This window comes from Lithobates pipiens, unplaced genomic scaffold (genome assembly GCF_037356315.1).
Source record: "Lithobates pipiens isolate NorthernLeopardFrog02 unplaced genomic scaffold, aLitPip1_a1.2 Scaffold_30, whole genome shotgun sequence".
NCBI classification, from domain to species: domain Eukaryota; kingdom Metazoa; phylum Chordata; class Amphibia; order Anura; family Ranidae; genus Lithobates; species Lithobates pipiens.
In genome coordinates, this window is record NW_027507791.1 from 88153054 (window position 1) to 88176662 (window position 23609).

At 39.4% G+C, this 23609-nt stretch overlaps 1 protein-coding gene across 5 annotated transcripts in view; it reads right to left on the reverse strand.

Annotated features, from left to right (window-relative positions):
* Window positions 1–2896: 2896 nt before the first annotated feature.
* The window catches only part of PAPLN (papilin, proteoglycan like sulfated glycoprotein), a 181735-nt gene continuing 161022 nt past the window's right edge, over window positions 2897–23609 (reverse strand). For all 5 annotated transcript variants that reach the window (XM_077464576.1, XM_077464578.1, XM_077464579.1 and 2 more), the window contains 2 exons: window positions 21037–21212; window positions 2897–4847 (listed from right to left, as the gene is read on the reverse strand). In XM_077464576.1, the coding sequence (XP_077320702.1) occupies window positions 4672–4847; window positions 21037–21212 (352 nt within the window). In that variant the 3' untranslated portion in view covers window positions 2897–4671. The remainder of the gene's footprint in view (window positions 4848–21036; window positions 21213–23609) is intronic.

Consider the following 23609-nt stretch of genomic DNA (forward strand, 5'->3'; position numbering starts at 1 on the left):
GATTAAAACAAATTCAGGAGATATCTGTTACCATTTACCACCAAATGGAAGCCAAATTTTTCCTGGGAAAAAAAAAGGTATAATGCACCTGGATACACAAAATTAGTGTGACATTATGCATATTTTTACTAACACGTCAAAATTGCAAAATTGTGCTTAGGCATTAACATTTGTTTTACCCTTTGGCAGGAAGGGGTTAAGATTAATGCAGAATTTACAGCAGTCATGTGGACAGTCTGTTAGTTCACTGCTGAGGCACAGGAGAGCACAGTCTGCCACAGCAGCAGAGGATCAGGTAAGTAAAACTGCTTTTATTGTACCACTAGAGAAAATAAGCAGTTAACTCATCCAGCGTGGGCACAGCCCCTCTGATAGGAAGAATTTTTACGTTTGATGAAGGACTTCAATGTATGCAAAAATCTAACATGAGAGAGAAAGGGAAAGTTAGCACAGATAACATTCTAGGTAAGAAGCGAAGGCACAGTACACATTAATTAAAATGTGTTTGTATTAAGTATGCTAATTTGTCCTAACAAGCATCAAGATCTATATTGGCCAAGAATGTGTTTTGTAAAATAACTGAGATTAGTCCTTAGCCGCATTTTTCTAGGCATTGTTTATCAATTTTTACAAAAAAGTTTTAGTAGAAAGGTATTTTAAAAACCCTTAAACTGGGAAAATAGTATATAGCTATAGCAGAAGCCCCACACAACTCAGAAATATATTCACAAGCTCTCTGAAATGTCAGACTAGTAGCTCGGGAAAGACAGGACAGCTACTTTCATGAAAATCAAGCTAGACTGGCAGTGTTGACATTTGCTAAAATGTTTGCTACTTCCAAGATTAGGGCGGTACAAACCTAAATGGGCTATATATATATTATATAGAAGGGTTTTTAAGGCCTTTTTAGACATTCTGAATTGAGCCCTCATTCTATAAAAAAGAAATGTTAACAAACATAGGATAGTAAAATGTGTTCAGGACTAGAAACAGACTAAATCTGTGTTCAGTCTGTTTCCAATGAAGGGGTTGTGCTACCTTGCTGAAGCAATGAAAATCAACCTCTTCTGACAGTTCATGCCAATGCTATGACCAGATTGGATTTTCAGGCTGTTTCATTTCTCATGAATATGGAACCGCTTTAGGAATGTTCACATTTCATAACGGTTGGAACACCGAATTTTGAAAATGGTTGTTTCAAGTTATTACCATGTTTACACATATACAGTACAGATATTACAAAATCACATTTCCTGAAAGAACCATTTATATTTAAGAAATGTCTTTGTTTTAAAACCTAAACACACACAGTAAAATTCTTAAACCAACAATGTTATGCATACAATTAGATTATCATACACCTATATTAAAACTGAACACCATTTCCCTTATATTCTGCAGAAACCTGTATAACAAACAACTTAGATAAACTGAGATTAAACAATCTGTGCTAATGATGAATGCTAATCATTATTCTTTTGTTTTCCACTGTTAAAAATGCCTTCAGATTCTGTAGTGACATCCAAAATATGAAACTTATGCTGCTAGTCATTTTTTATTAAGCTAAAATTTGTTGTAAGAGGGCTATCGCACAGCAAGTTGAAAGCAAATATACTAGATACATGGATTTAGCATGAACAGTATATGTATAGTCTGCACTGCATAGTACATATTTGTACCTCTGTGCACTCCAGTTACTATACACGGTCACTCTTGGTACACAACATGGCTAGTACAGGTGTATTTTAATGATAGCATTATGCATTTATTCATAATAGAATTTTTATATGCACCGTAATTATAGTCAGGGCCTGGACAAGGGGTGGACCAGAGGGATGGCTGCCCTGGATGCAGTGGTTTACTGTAGGGATGGGGGTGCCTTCCTTCTGTTACAAGGCTGACAGAAGTAGTGATGGTGGCCATGATTTTTTACAAGCGAGTGATGGCTGAGGGTAGGATTCCCTAAGCTTACACATCATAAATGGCGAGAGGCTGGCGCAGTTTGGCATCTTTGCCCTGGGCGATGGATGTCACTGCACTTACTATACTTTAGTAGGTGGAGATGGCATTTTATTTTTATTGTTCCTATTCAGATGAAAAATAAGACAAATTACATACATTTACAATAATTATATAATACTTAGATTAATTTAGCTTATCACTGTTTTAGTAAAGCCTGGTACACACTGAGTTTTTTTTTTTTTTTTTCATCCAACCCAGCAGGTTGGATGTAAAAAACTGTCAGTGCCTGTCAAAGCCACTGTATTAACCATGCAAAGTTAGTGCAGCGATCTCTCTCGCTGAACTGTTGTGTTCTGATAGGGGGACGCTCCTGGCTGAAAGCGCTGATCAGGAGTTGGTTGGCTGGCTTTTGATGGACGAGCATGCTGGAAAACCAGCAGCCAAACGGCCAGCTTCTGTTGGACAGCCCGACATACGCACGAGTTGAATGTTGACTGAAAAAGCCATATCGGCAACTATTTTTAAATTTGTAGAAACTTCTTAGGCCGCGTACACACGCAGGGACTGTTCGCCCAACTTTGTCCGCTGAACAGTGTTTCAGCGGACAGTCCGCTCGTGTGTGGGCTTTCAGCGGACAGTTTCAGCGAACAGTCTGCTGAACAAAGTTTTTCGGAAATTCCGAAAAACTGTCCGCTGAAACAAAGTTTCAGCGGACAGTTTTTCGGAATTTCCATGCACATGCATTCTCAGTTTATTTTTTTGTGTGAAAGGACCCTGACTTGCACATCTATCACTTTTTATAAATATTGTCTAAAGTGCCATGCTGTATAATGCATTTGTTAGTTTTTAAAATCCAGTAAAAAGTTACTAGTAAATGTTTTAAATACATGTTTATACATTTAATATTGGAATTAAAAACAAAATCAAGCATGAGTTACTTGTTTTGGTAGGTGCATAGCTGTTTAATGTGTTAAACTGTACACAGCATAGTGAAAATACATGGCGCTAATTTGAATTCTTGCAAAGTTTTGATTGTTTTTAAAAAAAGTTCCAGAATGCACTGTAATTTGTCTCTGTGAGGTGCAACCAAAATTGTATGTATACAGAATAGCTCAATATGCATGAGTCCTTATAACGTAATAATGTATTACATTAAATACGTTTATTTTGCCTCTTTAATCCTGAATATTGCATTGTATATATTATGGAAAACAATTTCTTGGTGCAAAATGTTGCAGGTCCCTACTGTGCATCAACATTGTACTTTCTCATTAATAGCAAATAGAATTATATTACTATTATAAACCTCTACAGGCTGCCTTTGTTTAAACTACACATTTATAGGCAGAATTTATTACTATAAAAAAAAAAGGACCTCTACACAAAAGCCATATTTTAATACTATGTACATTAACACCACCCTTGCATTATGTTTCTGCAATTATAGAATCTATCATTTTAACGGTCTATTTTATTTACACTGTTGTCCCCTCAAACTAGTCCCTCCATTTACTGAAGAATAGGTCCTCTTTTTTTCTTTCTCGTACCTTATGCTGGCCTTGGGTTATTACTGCTGCAGTGTCAGCTGGTCGGGTTGATATCAACATCTATAGCAAGACCACTGCATCAGCAATATATCCCCGATATAACCTCAAGCCACGCATTTTAGCAATAAATGACTGTGCAACTTTGACATAACACTTAGAACTTGCGCTAACTAACCATACTAGTTAGAAATGTATGGCCAGTGAAAATAAACCGAATAAACCTATAGCCAAAATTGGTTGATTGGCATGTCTGGTGACAATCTAGTTATCACCCTTTACTGCCAAAATCATCTGGACAATAATCACAATGGATACACTTACAGTAAAAAGTAAGTTTAAAAGAAAAGTTTGAGTTTGATATATTAGAGTGTAAAGTATGTCCAAACCATCAATTTATAAGTGTTCTTCATTTTGAATCCTGTACCAAATCAGCAATAATGACACTTGGCTGCTGTGTAGGCACACAATTTGTTTTCATTTTGGGCTCTAGAGCCCCTATCAGCAGTGTTTTAACAATGGCCACAAGCAAGCAAAATTGTAAAATGCCCAATTGTTTATCTCTTATGCTATTCAGATAATTGTGGCATTTTTCTTACAGGTTTACATTAAATATGTTTATTTTGCCCCTTTAATATGAAAAGTCAGCAAAATAAACCTTGATTTTAGTCTTATAGTTGAAATATTGAAGTATAAAATGTCCTAGTGTATTCTATAATAAACATTTAAAAAAAACAAAGTCAGACCAACAATATAAGTACATGCTCACTCTAGTGCTTTGTAATTTAAATCTGTTATAAAACAACATACATGCTTTCAGGAATCTGTACATCTTAGGGATTATGTATCAAAGGGTGTAAGGTCAACAATTTTGTTCTCAATTTTACTACTTAACGCATTCAGAGGTTAACCAAAAGCTCTGTTTATGTATAGTGTTATGACCAGATAATATCAATTGTTTACATTGTTTAATATAATACTAATATGGGAAGCTTGATACATATGCCCTTTACATTTGTATGCCGCTTGTTATAACATTGTCTGAAAAGGATCCAAAATCACCATTTATTTTGTTTTTTATTGAGCCCAATCACAGGTAAAAGAGGATTAAGGTCACTTAAGTCTAGTCATAGTTATAAACACAGATATCCTTCAGAAAAGTCTCTTAGCCGTTGTGTTGTCTTTGACTGTGTCCTGAGCCATGTTTAGAGCAACTGGCACAACAGAAGCTGCTGTAGTACTCATTGTTACAAAGTTGAGCATAGACAATTAGGTCACAATTGGCGAGCTCGGGGTTGTCAACACACTCTGTGTTTGAGTCTGCCGTTTGAACCGAAGATGCTAAATAAAAATAAAATAAAAATTCATAGTTATCAGGCTATTATCTAAAAGGTTATATTTGCAGATATACAATACATTTTTGCTTTGCAACATAAATTGCGCATTCAACATGTAACTCCAGCCTGAACTTTTTTATTTTTTTTTCAGACATACAGTACAGGACCGACCTTTAGTCTTTATCATGGGTTATAATGAAGAAAATAATAATTTGATTCCCTGTTGATTTTGTAACGTTGCCCACTTACAAAGAAATTAAGCCTCTCCAAAAAAATGTTTTTATCATAGGTGTTTTTTAAATGAGACAGAATATCAACCAAAAATCCAGAAAAAACACACGATACAAATTGAGTTGCAGTAAAATAAGTATTTGATCCCTTAAGCAAAACATAACTTAGTACTTGGTGGTGAGACCCTTGTTGACACAGATGTAAGATGTTTCTTGTAATTAGTGACCAGGTTTGCATACATTTCAGGAGGGGTTCACTCTTTTCTACATATCTTCTCTAAATCCTTAAGGTTTCTTGGCTGTCGCTTGTCAACTTGAAGTTTTAGCTCCCTCCACAAAATTTCAATAGGATTAAGGTCTGGAGACTGGCTAGGCTACTCTATGACCTTAATGTGCTTTTTCTTGAGCCATTCCTTTGTTGCCTTGGTGGTATGTTTTTGGTCATTGTCATGCTAACAGACCCATCCATGACCCATCTTCAGTGTTCTGGCTGAGGGAAGAAGGTTCTCACCCAAGGCTTTACAATTCATGGCCCCATCCATTGGCCCTCAATGCGACAGTTGGTCTGTATCTTTACCAGAAAAATAGCCCCATAGCATAATGTTTCCACCTCTGTGCTTGACTGTAGGGATGGTGTTCTTAGGGTCATAGTCAGCATTTTTCTTCCTCTAAACATGGCACATCCCCCTCCTCAAGAAGGCACATGTACAGTTATGCCAATGAACATCTAAATGATTCAGAGAAGGATTGGGAGAAAGTGTAGGGGTCAGACGAGACCAATTAGTGGTCAGATGAGTTGGCATTAACTCAGATCACCTTGTTTGGAGGAAGAAAAATGCTGACTATGACCCTAGGAACGCTATCCCTACAGTGAAGCATGGAGGTGGAAACATTATGCTTTGAGGCTGTTTCTCTACTAAAGGTACAGGCCAACTTTTCCGCATGTATTGGCCATGTATTGTAACTTTTGGATGAGAACCTTCTTCCCTCAGCCAGAACACTAAAGATGGGTCGTGGATAGGTCTTCCAGCATGAAAATGACCCAAACCATACCACCAAGGCAACAAAGGAGTGGCTCAAGAAAACGCAAATTAAGGTCATGGAATGGCCTAGTCAATCTGCAGACCTTAATTCTATAAAAATGTATGGAGGGAGCTGAAACTTCGAGTTGACAAGAGACAGCCAAGAAATCTTAAGGATTTTGAGAAGATCTGTAAAGAAGAGTGGACCAAAATCCCTCCTGAGATGTGTGCAAACCTGGTCACCAACTACAAGAAATGTGCTACCTCTGCCAACAAGGGTTTTGCCACTAAGTCCTATTTTGCTTAGGGATCAAATAATTTACACACATAAAACAAATGATATAAATTAATTTGCAGTTCAGTTTTTTTTTTTCTGGATTTTTGGTTGATATTCTGTGTCTATCATTTAGAATGCACCTATGATAAAAAGTATAAACCCTTCATTTCTTTGTGGGCAAACTCACGAAATCTGCAGGGGATCAAATAATTTTACCCACTGTATATGCAGCTATCTTCTGGTAATTGTACGCAAGAAAAAAAAAATCTATATCACCCCTCCCACTCCCTGCTAGCCTTCGCTTTTTGTGTTTCAATGTTTTTATTGATTATTATTGATAAAACAAATATTGCATGTTACATACACATAGTAAAACATAAATCTGAATATCATTGTAATTATGAAATACAGAATTTGAAAATAAAGCAACAATATGAATTGATATTTGGCATAAGATAGACATGCATAGATCAATAAAAATAAAATAAAAAATTAAACAAAAAAAAAAAAAAAACACACTTGTAAATATCTATCATATAGATGAAATTACTCCAAGCTGGATAAAATTGATTTAAACAACACATGCGTATATATGGAGTCATATTAGTCGCATACCTACATCTCATAAGAAACCAAAAAAAAGGTGTAACAAACTAGAGTAACAATGAATCTGTAAATTCCATATTATCTCACGCACCCCTAATGGGATCAAACTGTGCGCGAAAATAATTTGAGTCTTAACATCAGACTATATATAAGGTAGTGGTCTGTATGGCTTTAATCTGAGCTACAACCAACATGGTTGTCTACCTTATAAGGGATTAGTATCCAAAATTGAGTACAAGCTGCTATATAAAAGCAGTGAAATGTAATTTATTCTATTATATTATGTTGGGGTCCCCAGGTCAAGCTAAACAGGGACAGATATTAGGGTGTTATATGTAGTCGAGCACTTAAAATGTGACCAAAATGACCACGTTTTATAAAATTTAGTATGAGTATCTTTCGCTTGAGAGATCAAGCCCTCCATTTCAGCTATTTTCTCTATTCTGCGGAGCCATTCAGAAATAGTGGGGGGAGAGGTAGAACGCCAATGAACGGGGACGCAAAGCTTTGCTGCATTTATAAGATGTAATGTGAGGGATCTTTTATAAGTGGATTGCGGAATAGATGTATGATGCAGGAGGTATTGAGCTGGCGTGTAGTCTGGGGAATAGGTTGTGATTTTAGTGATGAGCTTATGGACTTCCTTCCAATATGGTTGGATTAAAGGACAATCCCACCATATGTGGAGAAGAGAACCGTGCGCTAGATTACATCTCCAACATGTGGGAGGGATAGTAGAATGGAATTTGTGAATTCGGTCAGGCGTTCTATACCATCTAGAGTATAATTTGTATCCATTTTCTTGAGCGGTAACATTTAGGGAGCCTGAATGTATGTGTGTGTATATGTTTTGCCAGTCCTCATGTGTTAAATCCAAGGACAGTTCTTTAACCCATTTCTTACATGTGGTGTCATTTGAGAAAGAAGCAGCTGGGAACATTAAAGAATAGGTAAATTAAATGAGGTGTCTTTGAGGGTCTGTTTTGGAGCATAAGTTTTCAAACGGCGTATGGTCTCTATACCACAGAGATGGGGAGTTAGAGCTTTGCAAAAAATGTCTTATTTGAAGGTATTTAAAGAAAGGAATCTTCATTCCAGGGAAACGAGCTAAAATTTCTTGAAAAGATAATATCTGACCATTGTGATAGAAGGATTTAGCTCTCATGGGTTCCACTGCAGATATGTCAGCATCGGATTTAGGCAAAATACCAGGAGGGAAGTCCGGATTCTGGTCAATTGGGGTTAGTGGGCCCGGAACTGAGGCAATGTGTAGCTTCTTGCGAACTGAATTGAAGATTTGTAACGTGGGAGCTATTAGAGGATGTGATCTGACCTCATGTGTTAATTTTTGTGGATTGATCCATGGTAAATAAGACATTGGTAAATGGAGGACAGCTTCTTCCATACCTATCCAGGCCTTTGTCTTGTGATGTAAATGCCAATCTAATATTCTAGTCAGATGACAAGCCCAGTAATACTTTTGAATATCTGGAAGACCTATTCCCCCCTTCAATTTTGGGGACACTAGCTTACCCCATTTGACCCGTGATGGTTTCTCTGCCCAGATAAATTTTAAACATAATCTTTTGTATGTGGAGAAGAAAGCTGGCGGTAGTTTTATAGGAATTGTTTGGAGTAAATATAAGAGTCTAGGGAGTACATTCATTTTTATAATTGCTGCCCTACCAAACCAGGAAAAATTGCCTTTGTTCCAGTCTTGAAGGTTCTTCTGTATGGTTTTTAAAATGGGGGCGAAATTCTTATTGTAAAGATCAGGTAGTTTTGATGGTAACTGTATCCCTAGGTAGGTTATGGCTGATGCATCCCAGCCAAACGGGAAATTGGACTGACATTGCGATACAATGGAATCTGACAGAGAAATGTTGAGTGCTTTTGATTTGGATAAATTTATTTGGAGGTTGGAGATTTTTTGAAAAGGTCAAAATCCTTCAATAAGTTCGGAATTGTTATGATGGGATCAGTAAGAAAAAGAAGAATATCATCTGCGTAAGCCGCTAATTTGTAATGAGTATTTGCTATTTCAACTCCTTTAATATCTCTGTTGGCTCTAATTTTGCTTAGAATAGGTTCCATGGTTAGTATAAATATAAGGGGAGATAAGAGACAACCCTGTCTAGTTCCATTCGACACGGAGAAAGCATCCGAAAGAAGACCATTAACTCTGATTTTTGCTGTTGGGGATGAATATAAGGTTAAGATATAGTTCATCATGCGTTCCTTGAAACCTATTTTGTGTAAGACTTCCGTCATATAGTCCCAGGCCACTCTGTCGAATGCTTTCTCCGCATCGAGGGAAAGGAAAAACACAGGGGTGTTGGAAGATGTCAGCCAATGATGAATATTGAGTGCCTTCAAGGTATTGTCCCTAGCTTCTCTGCCTGGGACAAATCCCACTTGGTCCAGAGAAATCAAAGAGGACAGTAGAGGAAGTATACGATTAGCTAAAATTTTTGCATAAAGTTTCACATCAACATTTATTAAAGAAATGGGCCTGTAGTTAGAAACTATAGATGAATCTTTATTTGGTTTTGGTATCATAACTATATGGGCTTCTAAAAGATCTTTATTTTTATCTGAGAGGGTATCTAGGGAATTAAAGGTCTCTAAGAACCTTGGTATGAGAACTTCAGTGAATGTTTTACAGTAACTAACTGGAAGGCCATCTGGGCCAGGGCTTTTGTTTGGCTTCATAATTTTGAGGGCTTCCAGCGTTTCTTCCCTGGTAAGAGGTTTATCTAAATCATCTGCCTCCTCTTCAGTGATAGGGTGTGGACCATATTGTGTAAGGAAATCTTGTATTAATCTTATCCTGTCCTTGTTTGAGCCTGTCTGCGAATGGGATTGTATGTTGTAAAGTTTAGAAAAAAATTTTTTAAATTGATTTGCAATTCCACTGGATGATTCTATTTTATTCCCTTTGGGGTCCGTTATGTAATGAATGGTAGTATTTGCTTTTTTAGATTGCAGGGCTTTAGCTAGAAATTTGCTGGATTTATTCCCAAACTCATAGAAGGTTTTTTGTGATAGGGCATATTTGCGACGTATGGATTTCCCTAGTTCTTCTAGAAGTTCTTCCCTAGTTTTTAATAACTCTTGAAAAGTTTGATCAGCCAATGATTGTTTATGCTGTCTTTCCAGGGAATTAATTTTATCCGATAATTTGGATATCAGAGCTTGTCTAGCTTTTTGACATTGAGCGTTTATAGAAATTAGTTCTCCCCGTATGACACACTTATGTGCCGCCCAAAGGGTAACCGGGGTAATTTCGGAGGAATCATTCTCCTGAAAATACTGCAACAAGCGATCATTTATACGCTTTACATTTACTGGATCCGTTAAAATAGAGCTATTCATTCGCCAGATTGATTGTCTAGTGTTGGATGTAAAAAATGTGATTGTGACAGAAATAGGGTGATGATCTGAAATTACCATTGGGTCAATTGTAGCTTGATGAAGTAGATCCAAATCTGGTTGTGATAAGAAGAAGTAGTCTATTCTTGTGTATCTACGATGCGGAGGGGAATAGAAAGTGAAATCTTTACAGTTTGGGTTCAATGTGCGCCAAGTATCGTGTAACTCCAGGTTAGATAGCTGTGTTTTTATTGCCCGAAGAGCCCTGTGTGTGATAGAGGAGGCACCTGAGGACGTATCAAGTGAGGGGTTCAAGGCCAAATTGAAATCACCCCCGACAATGAGCATGCCTGCGCGAAATGTACTAAGGTTTTGTAAGGCATCGCGGAAATAAGGAACGTGTTGTTGGTTAGGGGCGTACCAATTGGCCAAAGTAACGAGTTTGTTATGCAATTTGCCTTTTAAAAAAATATATCTTGCATTAGTATCAATCAAAGTATCTTGGATCTGCAATGGGCATTTTTTAGATATCAGAATAGATACTCCCTTTGATTTGGAGTCTGGATTAGTGGCATGAAATACTGTTGGATACTCTGGATTGAAAAGTTTGGGGATATTATCTGATCTAAAATGTGTTTCTTGGAGGTATACAATGTCCGCTTTAGCTTTTCTTAGTAACATAAACAACTGAGATCTTTTTTCTGGAGTGTTAAGACCCCTTATGTTTAAAGAATATAGCTTGACCTGGGGAGGAGGGCCGTGCCTTCCTGCAAGAGACATTGTATGTTTTGATTAGTAGCTTTCTGTTTGGATTAACTTTGGCAATAGGGGAAAGGGGGAGGGGGAATAGACCAGGTTATGTGATAAGGCTAAGATGGTGTAATGTGGGGAAAGGTCTGAAGCAATAACCGAGCAGGTTATGGGATCTACCCAAGACCTGTGTAAAATCGGAGAAGTACAGAGCAAGGCCAGAGAAAGCCTACATAACACAGGCCAACTCTGGTCCAAGCTACTGTGTGGGGGTTGGATAAAACCTCACAGAGAACAGGAGAATGAGTGACATGGTAATCCGCTGTTATCAATGCCAAATGCCTATAAAGGTGTAAATATGAGAAACTAAGGAAAATTTGTGTTGATATCGGTCATGTATTTGGCATGGGTGTGGAAGTACTAAATATCTAATTATGATAATAAACCCAAGCAACTACAAGAGTGACGCAAATCAGGACATGGTGTATGCGAGTAGAGACTTGTTTTGTGGAATCTGCAAATAAAAATACTGAGATGTTCTCACATAAAAATAAATAAATAAATAAATTGTAAATTTATAAAGCATAGCAGTATCACGCCTATATAAACTTATACTTCTTTGGAAAGAACTAGAAACCCCAGCTCTGAATCCTATAGAACAACTAACAGGAAATATTAGTGGGTGTATGGAATAGACAGTGTAAAATTAGAAATATTTGCCACACCAGAATGTCCTTACCAATATACCATTAATAAGGTGTCTTTGGTGTACTTTAACCTTAATATTAAAGATCATCTTAACCTAAGAAGACAAGTACGGAACAGGAAAAAAAAGAAAAATAAATAAATAAAATAAAAAAATAAAATTACAAAATAAAATAAAAAATAAAATAAAAATAATGTAATAAAATAATTCTAGTGCAGTCGGAGTATTTTGGGCTTTCTTGAACCAAACTAGTATCTCCCAACTACTTGTGTAGTGTTTAATTTTATTGGTACTATACCTATGTATAAACCCATACACTTTCCTTAGTATATCCACAACGGTGGAAGAAATATAACAATCTCTCACAGCCTCATTCCAGTGGGCGTGAGGATAGGTGGGGATAGTTTAAGGTAGAATCCTGGGATGGACTTATCAAGTGCTGGAAGTAAAATAGCCATACCTAACCACTAACTAGGACAACAGCACAAGTAATAATGCAAAACTAACAATTATAAAATGCGAGTCTCACTTAATGTCTTGACCGTAATGTAATTCAATAAAGTTTTCTAGTATTTCATCCATAAGAACGAGACATAACCATTATGATGATTCCACTAAAGTGGTATACTATAACACTAATACTGAAATTAAAATTAAAATTAAAGGCCAATTTTACCTATGATGGCTTAAAAAATGCAAAAAGAAATAAATAAATAAATAAATAAAAAAAAAATGCAAAAAAAAAAAAATATTAATAATGCTTCCGATTTTTCCTTGGGCCTTGTTGGACCACCTTTATGCCTTACATCTCATTTAAACATAGCCTAGCTTGACTGTTTCTAGGTATCATACAGAGGATGATACTAGTTCATTGGTCTCCTCAGAGCAGGATAACCGAAAACAAATCCTAATAACCGTAGTCCTACGGGTGTGATGAGGGGGGAGGGGAGTTCTGCATTGGAAAACCTTATATAGGACTAATTAACTGCTGGAAATTGAACGAAACAGACTGAGCAGTAACTAATATCAAAGCACTATAAATGAGGATGAGGATGTTTAAAAACTGTGCAATAGTACTTTCCTATGTACTCTTCTAGTGGGAACATGAGATTTGAATTGTGTAAGAGAATTTATCATATCCAATCTATAACAGTAACTTAACCCCAGAATTTATATGATGTTGACAGTCTCTAATCAGTTTAACCAAAGCAGATGAGTAAAGTCGGTGTAAAGAGGCTAGAAAAGGCATCTTGTACTATGCAATAAACCCATTGAACTAGGAGATTATAAACAACCATGGATTAAACCAGTATACTCTCCAGGCTTGATTGTTAGCGTTGGTAAACACGGTTGCGCTGTGACCCGTGGTCCCTTCTGGCCCTTCTAGGTCGCGGTGATTCAGGTGAGCTTGTACCGTTGTGCTGTCTTCTTGTAGACATTGAAGACCTGTCGTCTGATGGAGATCTGCGACGACGGTGTCGGGTCTCCTGTGCCTCCATAGGCTCTTCATGTTGTTGTTCTTTTTTAGTCGCAGATTGTCGGAATTCAGCGTACCAATTTGGGACTTCTGTTAGAGGAATGCCCATGGTGTTGCAAAAGGATGGTAGGTCCTCGGGCACTCTCAGCAGAGCCGTGCGACCTTGAAATGTAGCTGAGAGCCCAAAGGGGAATTTCCACCTGTACGGAATATTTTTGGCACGCAGTGTGTCTAATAGGGGTTTTAGGTCTCTTCGGTTCTTCAGAGTAATGCCAGAAAGGTCTTGGTATATATGAATCTCAGCTCCCTCAAACATAATGTGAATCCTGTTTCTCGCTTTGTGAAGAATGTCTTCTTTAAGTTTATAATCAACCAAACAGCACACCACATCCCTGGGGGGATCATTCTCTCTGCCTTTAGGTTTGAGGGCCCTGTGAATTCTTTCCATTGCTATGTTTGTGTGCACTGGTCTGTCTAGCAGGTCATTGAATATAGTAGTAATGGCAGACAGTAAATGATCAGAATCCACAGCCTCTGGTAAACCTCTGACACGCAGATTATGTCTTCTTCCTCTGTTATCCAAATCTTCTGTGTGTCTTTGTATGTCTCTAAGCTGTAGTGTGTGAGCATCTATTTTATGGGACATTCTGCGCAGAATTGTATGATGCTGGGCAGCTGTGTTTTCTACCACAAGAACCCTGTCAGCAATGGCACAGATGTCTAGACGCAGGTTTGCAATGGCAGCTGACAGAGTATCCTTTATATCTGCTGCTACTGTTCTGAGGTCTAAAAGACTTGGGTGTGTAGCAGCTAGGGCAGAAGCAGAGGCCACTGAAATATCTGAGTCAGCGGGGTGATAATCTGGCTGCATTCCAGGTATTCTCTGCTGAGGTAACTGGGAGTTCTGTGAGGAAATTTGTCGGGAAGCTGCCATGTTAGAGCCCTGTGTCCAGAAAGGGTCAAGAAAATTGCTGTTTGTGCCGCTTTGATTACTTCTTGGTGAGCGGGAACGAGAGGTGGAGGATGTCCGCGATGCTGTCCCCATGTCAGCTGGACCGGGTAAGCAAAGAAAAGTCTCTCAGCAGCAAAGTGGCAGTTAACACAGCGGGAGCTAACCTGTTATGTGTCCATCTTCCTGTGAGGTCCAGCCACGCCCCCCAGCCTTCGCTTTTTGCTCGTGGCCTTAGGTAATGGATCTCTTCTCTCTAATTAAAGAAGCCCCCCCTTTTTCCTTTGAAGGCTTTTTCTAAACCCATTCTCCTATAAAGATTCCTGGCTGCATTAAATTTACTGTAACTTAGCTTTTGGATTTGTTGACTTTTTTTTGGCTAAGTCTTGGAGGGGGGACAGGACCTGGACCCCTCTTGGATAAAGATGCAGGACTAGCCTGTAATGTTGCTTTAGGGACTGGACCCTGTGTTTGGTGCTCACCTTGGCACATTGCATTTAGTTAGCCGCAGGATGCTATACTGGTCCAGGGCCGTGGTCTGTCAGCAGCAGAGCCCTATCCCTGAAACCTTCTTTGGGAGTGTACCCACCATGGAGAGCAAAGCTAGGCTGAGGTCTCATTCCTTGTATCCTGTCCAGACATCTGCCATGGTAAATGCAGGGCTCATGCCCTTTAAATCTTCCTAAGGATACTAACATCCCTATACCTTTGCCACTGAGGGACACTGGCTGTAACACTTTAAACAGTGTATCACAGCCATGGATGGGAGTTGCCATGCCTTTAAATTTGGCATCCATCTTTTTCCCTTTGGCACAAATATAACACATCTGGTGCTATTTTTCTTCTCTGTGTGAACGTTTCTTGTTTGGAGCCAGCAACATCAGTTTCCCTCCAAAGTACAACATTGTGATCCCTGGACACTTACCTGGGAACAGCAGCCTTATTAGTGCCTGGTACAGAAGGTATCATCTTCTACACAGCAGTAGAGGTTTTCAGTACCCCTCTAGATACACTTTTTGGACTGTAAATGGCAAATCACATGCACAGGGGTAAGGAATCAAATGGCCTTGCTAACTCAGACTCAGCACTTGACTATGGGATTGGAGGGGAAGGGAGGGGCAAGGAGGGTGGTAGTCTACACCTTCCCCAGGAATTGGTACTAGCTGAGTGTGTCGACAACTTCAAGAAACATTTAGATGTCTTCCTCGGGAAGCAGAATATATCGGGCTATGTTAGAGAATAAAAATCTCACACACACTCATAGGTTGAACTGGATGGACTTTTCTCTTTTTCAACCTTCTAAACTTTGTAAAATATTTACACAGGGCACTAGTACCCTATGTTTGCATAGTTTCGCCCAGTCTGATTCCCTGCCTTTCCCTGGGCACTTAGCTGGCTCTTCAGCTGCACAGTCTTCCTTCTACTTATCTAGAGGGTAATTTTCTGCCACAATGGATCATTTCATGGGCAAAATTTTGGTCCTTTTAGTGGACATATGACAACAGGGGTTAGCAGTCTCTCCTCCTGGGTCAGTCTCCAACTTTGCCTTGGCTGCAGACACAGTGTCTGAAAAGGAGGTACATGAGGAAGATCCCTCTGCTTCTTCTAGGGCACAGGTGTCAAACTGGTGGCCCTCCAGCTGTTCTCATGAGGCATTGCAAAGCTGACAGGTACAAGCATGACTCCCACAGGCAGAGGCATGATGGGACCTGTAGTTCTGCAACACCAGTTTGACACCCCTGTTCTAGGGAATGACATCAGGATGAGTCATCGCTGCCTGAGTCTCCCCAACCTAAGGCGGGGTCTCAGTAACTGCCCAGGCCTGCTGAATCCTTTCCAGTCCACTCGCTATCAGAGCCCATCTTATACAGTGACTAACAGCACAGCTGTGTGCTCATCCAAAATATCCTATTGAGAAGAGCTTCATGGATAAATGTACAGACCCTGCAATCTCTTGTCGAAAACACAGGCACTGCAATTGGCTTGTTTAAAGGACTCAGTAAACAAAAAAAGAAACACCCACTTTAAAACCTTTTCCTCTATGGCCTTATGCTTCTGCATGAACAGCTTGGCAGATATATACTTCACCAGATTTCCAGGATGAACATACTCTCCATATTCTTTGCCTCAAATGTTGGTCAACGGAATTTCAGTGCAAGAAAATCCTCAAGCATCTGCCATTTGAGAGAGAGAACACCTGTTTGATCCCTCCCTAGCTAAGTAGATGAAGGAGGTCCCCAGAAAAAAGTTTACACTTCTGAAGGTAGACCTGCTATTCCTGAGGCTAGGAAAGTTGCTTTCAGCCGCCCCAGGCTTCCAAGTCTAAAACAAACTTTTGCCAGAAGTCTTTCAAGTCTGGTCTGGCTGCAAGCCCCCTTCTTTGTGATGGGTTGCCCCCCTACTTGTCAGAGTGGGAGGGATGTCTTTCAGCCTTCCTGGCCTTCTAGTCCCAGGAAATCTCAGACATTTGGGTCCAGAGTTTCATTTGAAGGGGCTAGAAACTAGGATTTCAGATTCTGTCTGCTTCCTGCTTTATGCTGTCAAATTCCCCCCCCCAAACTTGGGTGCTGGTCTTGCTGCTGCCCAGCATCTCTCGCAGGAGGAAGTCATCCAGTACCACAAAAGGAATGCTTTCTAGTTTTCTATTTGCACCTGTTCAGATATTGAGTCAAGTAAAGAAGTTTTGCCCATTTTGAATATGAAGACTCAACTTATTTCTGTGGGTTTAAAAGTTGTGTGAAATTTGCCTGGTTGGTCATTGCCTCCCTCCTTTGGGTGATTTTCTGGTTTCAGTAGATGCTTAGCATTTTGCCATGAGCCCATAACATTACCAATATGTAGCTCTTCCTCTTGGCCTATCCACACAACCCTTCCCCCTGAGTTTTCATCAAGGTGTTTGTCCTAGTCCTCGCTCTGCTTTATTCTCAGGCAATACAGATTGTGGGTCACCTGGATGATTTCTTGCTGAAGATTCAGCCCTCCCCATTCCTGGCAACTAATGTCCAGTGTAGACCCTGGATCCAGACCTTGGATCCAACTCCCTTACCGACATTGAATACAGCCCTGTCCAGGATCTTCCTGCTTTGGGAAAAACTTCTGTTCTGCTGCTCTAGCACTTCACAGATTTAGGTCTCAAAGTCAACCCTAGATTTGTACCTGCATGAGGGTCTTGTGTCTAATGGCAGTCTCCTTAAAAACCATGTTGTGTGCCCAAATTCACTCCAGACCATTGCAACTCAACATTCTAGGTCCATGGACACCCTCATACAAACTCTCCTGCCGTGGTGAATCTCTAATTCAAAGTTTTAGTCTGAGAAATCCCTTTCCCCCAAAGATGTGGAAAACGTCATAACCTTTGTTTTTGATTTGCCATATAAATTGCACATTTAAAGTGTACAGTGCCTTGCAAAAGTGTTCACTCTCCTAGGCGTTTTACCTATTTTGTTACATTACAGCCTTTAGTTCAATGTTTTTTTTAATCTGAATTACATGAGATGGATCAGAATAGTCTAAGTTGGTGAAGTAAAATTAGAAAAATATATCCATAAAACTTCAGAAATAAAAAAATTATAATTGGCATGCGCATATGTATTCACCCCCTTTGTTATGAAACCCATAAAAAGCTCTGGTGCAACCAATCACCTTCAGAAGTCACATAATTAGCGAAATGATGTCCACCTGTGTGCAATCTATGTGTCACATGATCTGTTATTACATATACACACCTTTTTGAAAGGCCCCAGAGGCTGCAACACCTAAGCAAGACCAAGAAACTCTCCAAACAAGGAAGGGACAGTGTTGTTGAGAAGTACAAGTCGGGGTTAGGTTATAAAAAAAATAAAAATATCCAAATCTTTGATCCCTAGGAGCACCATCAAATCTATTATAACCAAATGGAAAGAACATGGCACAACAGCAAACCTGCCAAGAGACAGCCGCACACCAAAACTCCCGAACCGGGCAAGGAGGGCATTAATCAGAGACCTAAGGTAACCCTGGAGGAGCTGCAGAGTTCCACAGCAGAGACTTCAGTATCTGTACATAGGACGACACTAAGCCGTACGCTTCTCAGAGTTGGGCTTTATGACAGAGTGGCCAGAAGAAAGACATTCATTTCAGCAAAAAACAAAATGGCACCTTTTGAATTTGCGAAAAGGCATGTGGGAGACTCCCAAAATGTATGGAGGAAGGTGCTCTGGTCTGATGAGACTAAAATTTAACTTTTTGGCCATGAAAGAAAACGCTATGTCTGCCGCAAACCCAACACATCACATCACCCCAAGAACATCATCCCCACAGTGAAACATGTTGGTGGCAGCATCATGCTGTGGGATGTTTTTCAGCAGTCGGGACTGGGAAACTGGTCAGAGTTGAGGGAAAGATGGATGATGCCAAATACAGGGATATTCTTGAGCAAAACCTATACCACTCTGTGACTTGAGGCTAGGACAGAGGTTCACCTTCCAACAGGACAATGACCCCAAACACACTGCTAAAGCAACACTTGAGTGGTTTAAGGGGAAACATGTAAATGTGTTGGAATGGCCTTTCTAATAGAAAATCTGTGGTCAGACTTAAAGATTGCTGTTCACAAGCACAAACCATCCAACTTGAAGGAGCTGGAGCAGTTTTGCAAGGGGGAATGGGCAAAAATCCCAGTGGTAAGATGTGGCAAGCTCATAGAGACTCATCCAAAGCGACTTGGAGCTGTGATGGCCCCAAAACTTGGCTCTACAATGTTTTGACTTCAGGGGGTGAATATTTATGCACATTGACTTTTTCTGTTATTTTGTCCTATTTGTTGTTTGCTTCACAATAAAAAAAAAAACATATTCAAAGTTGTGGGCATGTTCTATCAATTAAATGATGCAAATCCTCAAACAGTCCATGTTAATTTCAGGTTGTGAAGCAGCAAAACATGAAAAATGCCAATGGGAGTGAATACTTTTGCAAGGCACTGTGACTCCAGCCTAAACATTTTTTTTTAATTGTTGCCTGTGTACTTATTAGAAATTTGCATGCCTGCACATACTTGAGGGGGAATGTTTCTAGTAGTGCCCCATGCAACAAGTTAAAACCTGATTATTCACTGGTATAACTGATCATAAGCTTTACTAATTAAATATATTTATAAATAAGGTTGAATAAAACAGTTGAATTAGTGAATGTGCAATGTTTTAAATTTTCTTCCTATGTTGCAATTTCTTTCCAATTCATATGGTGTACAAACAGTTATATTCTAACATGAATACTGTGGTGCAGTGGAGAAATTGTTTGTCCCCCTGACATACTTTAACAGTGCTAATAAACCCTTAACATTAACCACTTGCTTACTGAGCACTTAAACCCCCCTCCTATCCGGACCAATTTTCAACGCTGATGCACTTTGAATGACAATTGCACGGTCATACTACACTGCACCCAAATTACATTGTTATAACAAAATAATTTTTTTTTTTATAAAATTTTAAAACGGGTCATTTTTGTCCATCATTAATGTACGCTGATGAGGCGGCAGTGATGGGCACTGATTGGTTACACTGATAGGCAGCCCTGCTAGATGGCACTGATTGGCACCACTGGTGGGCATTGATAGGTGGCACTTTTGGGCACTGTCAGGTGGCAATGGCAGGTGGCATAGATGTGGCATAATTGCCTCTTCGGGACCAATGTCCCTTGCAGATGAGCCGGTGATCGTTTTTTTCTCCTCCGCTCTCAGCGTGAGGAGAAAAAAAAAATGAACACTGAGCTTTTGTTTTGATCATGTGATCAGCTGTCATTGGCTGACAGCTAATCAAATGGTAAGGGGCCAGGACCGGCCCCTTACTCGGATCGGTGATCACCAGAATCTCAGTCACTGGGTGATCGCAGCGCGCACAGGGAGCATGCACCGGTCCACGCTGTGGCCATTTTGATTTATTTCCAGGTTCAAGAAGAAGATCAAGATTCATCGAGTAACACAAGGGAGCATATGACAAAGAGGAGGAGCTGTTGTGGAAATTTTTATTAATGTATGTTGTCAGATGCCCCCCAGTGTCAGTTTTGCTGTAATACCCTCATGTAAGGTATTCGCACATGCAGACACTGGTGGAAGACCATTGAATGCGGATACCTTCCCACGGACACGGCGGATCTGTTTGCTCTTTTAAGGATGTTTGTTTATGCCTCACCAGGGAACTGGCCACTCCATAGCGATCAATTTTAAACTCCTAAGCAGATCTGCGTACTTGGGAACCATAGTATAACCATACAACATTAGTGGCAGTGGGAATGTGCACACGGTTGTGTTCGGAACCATGTGCTTGCCGCATGGTTTTGCACACCACCATCTGCACACGTCACTACTGCATTTCTATTTGAATATATCCATGTGTGTCATTGGTTCTTTTGAATGAATACAAGTGTCTGATTGGCTGATTCTGAAGCCAGCAGCCTCTTTTGTTATCCCTGTGTTTAGTATAAATAAAAGCAGCTTGGCTACCTGGTGCAGGGTGATACTGAGCTTGAGGTGATACCAGCACCTGTTTGTGTTACTTGGAGAGAAAGAAAGCTTGCTTTCCCGGTATTATATAAGAGAGCTGTTTGTGCTTTTAATCGCAAAGAAAATATATACTTATAGGGAGAAGCTTACATTTTCCCTGACAACCAATAGCCCAATTCTGTGAGAGCACAAAGTTAGCTAACCAACTGGATTTAGGCCACTTCAACTGTTTTTGAATTCTTTCAAGCAATTCCATTCCTTCTAATGACTTAGTTTAATAACTGCAACAATCAAGGGGAAAGAAATATTCATATCTGACTTACCCATTGGTTTATGCTTGTTAACTTTGATTTCTGCACTGGCGCTGACTGAGTGACTGCCACTGTATGCATTGCATGTATATGAGCCCTCATCTGCAGTCTTGGTATTCCTTATGATCAAGCTGCCATCGTGAGACATGTATGTGTGACGGCCATCTGACTGCACTGGAACACCATTCCTGTAAGAGGCAAACATGAGTCATATGTCATAGTAGAAATGTTGTAGGAATTCTTAAGGATTTGGAAGAAAATTATGTCATTGGTGATGTTTGCTACTTTAAATGCTAAATGCCTGGCTGTCACATTGATGCTTTTCATCACTACATAAAAGCAGAACTTCCACTAAAATTATTATCCTATTAAAAGATAAAAAAATAAAACCCTGAGGGCTTGATCTCTCAAGCAAAAGATACCCATATTAAATTTCATAAAAAGTGGTCATGTTGGTCACATTTTAAGTGCTCGACTACATATAACACCCTAATATCTGTCCCTGTTTAGCTTGACCTGGGGACCCCAACTTAATATAATAGAATAAATTACATTTCACTGCTTTTATATAGTAGCTTGTACTCAATTCTGGATACTAATCCCTTATAAGGTAGACAACCATGTTGGTTGTAGCTCAGATTAAAGCCATACAGACCACTACCTTATATATAGTCTGATGTTAGGACTCAAATTATTTTCGCACACAGTTTGATCCCATTAGGGGTGGGTGAGATAATATGGAATTTACAGATTCATTGTTACTCTAGTTTGTTACACCTTTTTGTGGTTTCTTATGAGATGTAGGTATGCAACTAATATGACTCCATATATACGCATGTGTTTAAATCAATTTTATCCAGCTTGGAGTAATTTCATCTATATGATAAATATTTACAAGTGTGTTTTTTTTTTTTGTTTAATAAAAATTTTTTTTTATTGATCTATGCATTTCTACCTTATGCCAAATATCAATTTATATTGTTGCTTTATTTTCAAATTCTTAAAAAAAAAAAAAAAAAAACTTTTGCTGCAAAATGTACCGTCAGTCCAGATGTTTCCCTACTGTACTTTTTCCTGTCATTAGATGTTCTCAGTTTAAAGGCTAGCAGCATTCTAACACACTTTCTTGGAGCCCAGGTCATCCTAGACTCACTCCAACTTGTGACTGTGACTGGATAATGAAAAGAAGCAGCATATCAATGAGCTCATCAATATATCACACTGCTTTCTCTTCCTATCGGCATGCTTTTTGTGAGCACATGGACTCCTTGCACTGCTTCTTCCTCTTACACTGCAACCCTGCTGTACAAGGACTGCAAAAGGCTGATAAAAGGTCAAATTCTGGTACTTAAACTGTTTGCATTAAAAAAAAAATGAAATGATGTATTAATGATTACAGAGTTGCATTTGTTTTTGTATTTGTATCTGCCTTCAGCTTTAATTAACATCAAGATTATTATCCAAAAGGATACTTTTTTTTACTGATCAGCAAAACTCAACATGTTTCAGAGTATACATTGCTCCCTTTTCAGGAAACTTGATGAGTTTTGCTGATTTTAATCAATTTGGGACTTTCATTTATCTAAAATATTCATGATTCACTGCTTTACTCTGCACTGTATGAACTCCTATTATCCAACAGCATTGTTTTTTGAGAGATGGGATGTGTTGTTGAACACCTTTTACAAGTCGACTGTGGATTCCTGCCATGTAAGCTTGTGAACCAGAACACAAATTGGTGTTTTCTTGGCTACTCACCAAGGTGAGCTGTATTCATTGATTTCAGTACTCCTGTTCACCTACCGATACTCTTAGCCCTTGTACACACGGTCGGAGATTCCGACGGAATACGTCCTATCGGACCGTTTTGTCGGATATATTCCGACTGTGTGTGGTCTCCATCGGACTGTTTACGTCGGAATATCCGACGGACCAACTTTTCCAACTTGCCGGTAAAATTTTCCAACAAAATGCTCCAATCGGACATACTCCGATCATGTGTAGCCTACTCCGACGGACAAAGTACCACGCATGCTCAGATCAAATTCCTAGACCAAAGCTATTGGCTACTAGCCTGAACGTAGTCCCGTCGTAAAGAAATAACGTCATCACGTTATGTACAATCGGATTTTCCGACAACTTTGTCCGACCGCGTGTATGCAACAGTTTCGGACAAAATCCAACGGATTTGGTTGTCAGAATGTCCGACCGTGTGTACAAGGGCTTAGATGTGCTCTGCCCTTTTTTTTTTCAGTATAAATTGTTAACACTAACATCTAAAGGCACAGTGTACAGCATGTTGTGGGCTAAATCATCACAGGCTCTAAAATTCACAGAAAGAGAAATGGAAGAGCTGTTCAAGCAGCTGGCAATGACCGACATGCAAGCACAAACCTGCCATGATCGTAGAGCTCTGATGCCGAAGCAGCAAACTCTGGCACAGCAGCAACAGGACCTGGAGCAGAGGGTCACAGCTCAATAAGAAAGCACCTGCTTTTTTACCACCCAGCTTCTTGCTCAGCAACAAATGCACACAGACACAGGTGACCATCTTGCAGGAAATGGTGCAACAACTCTTTCAGCAA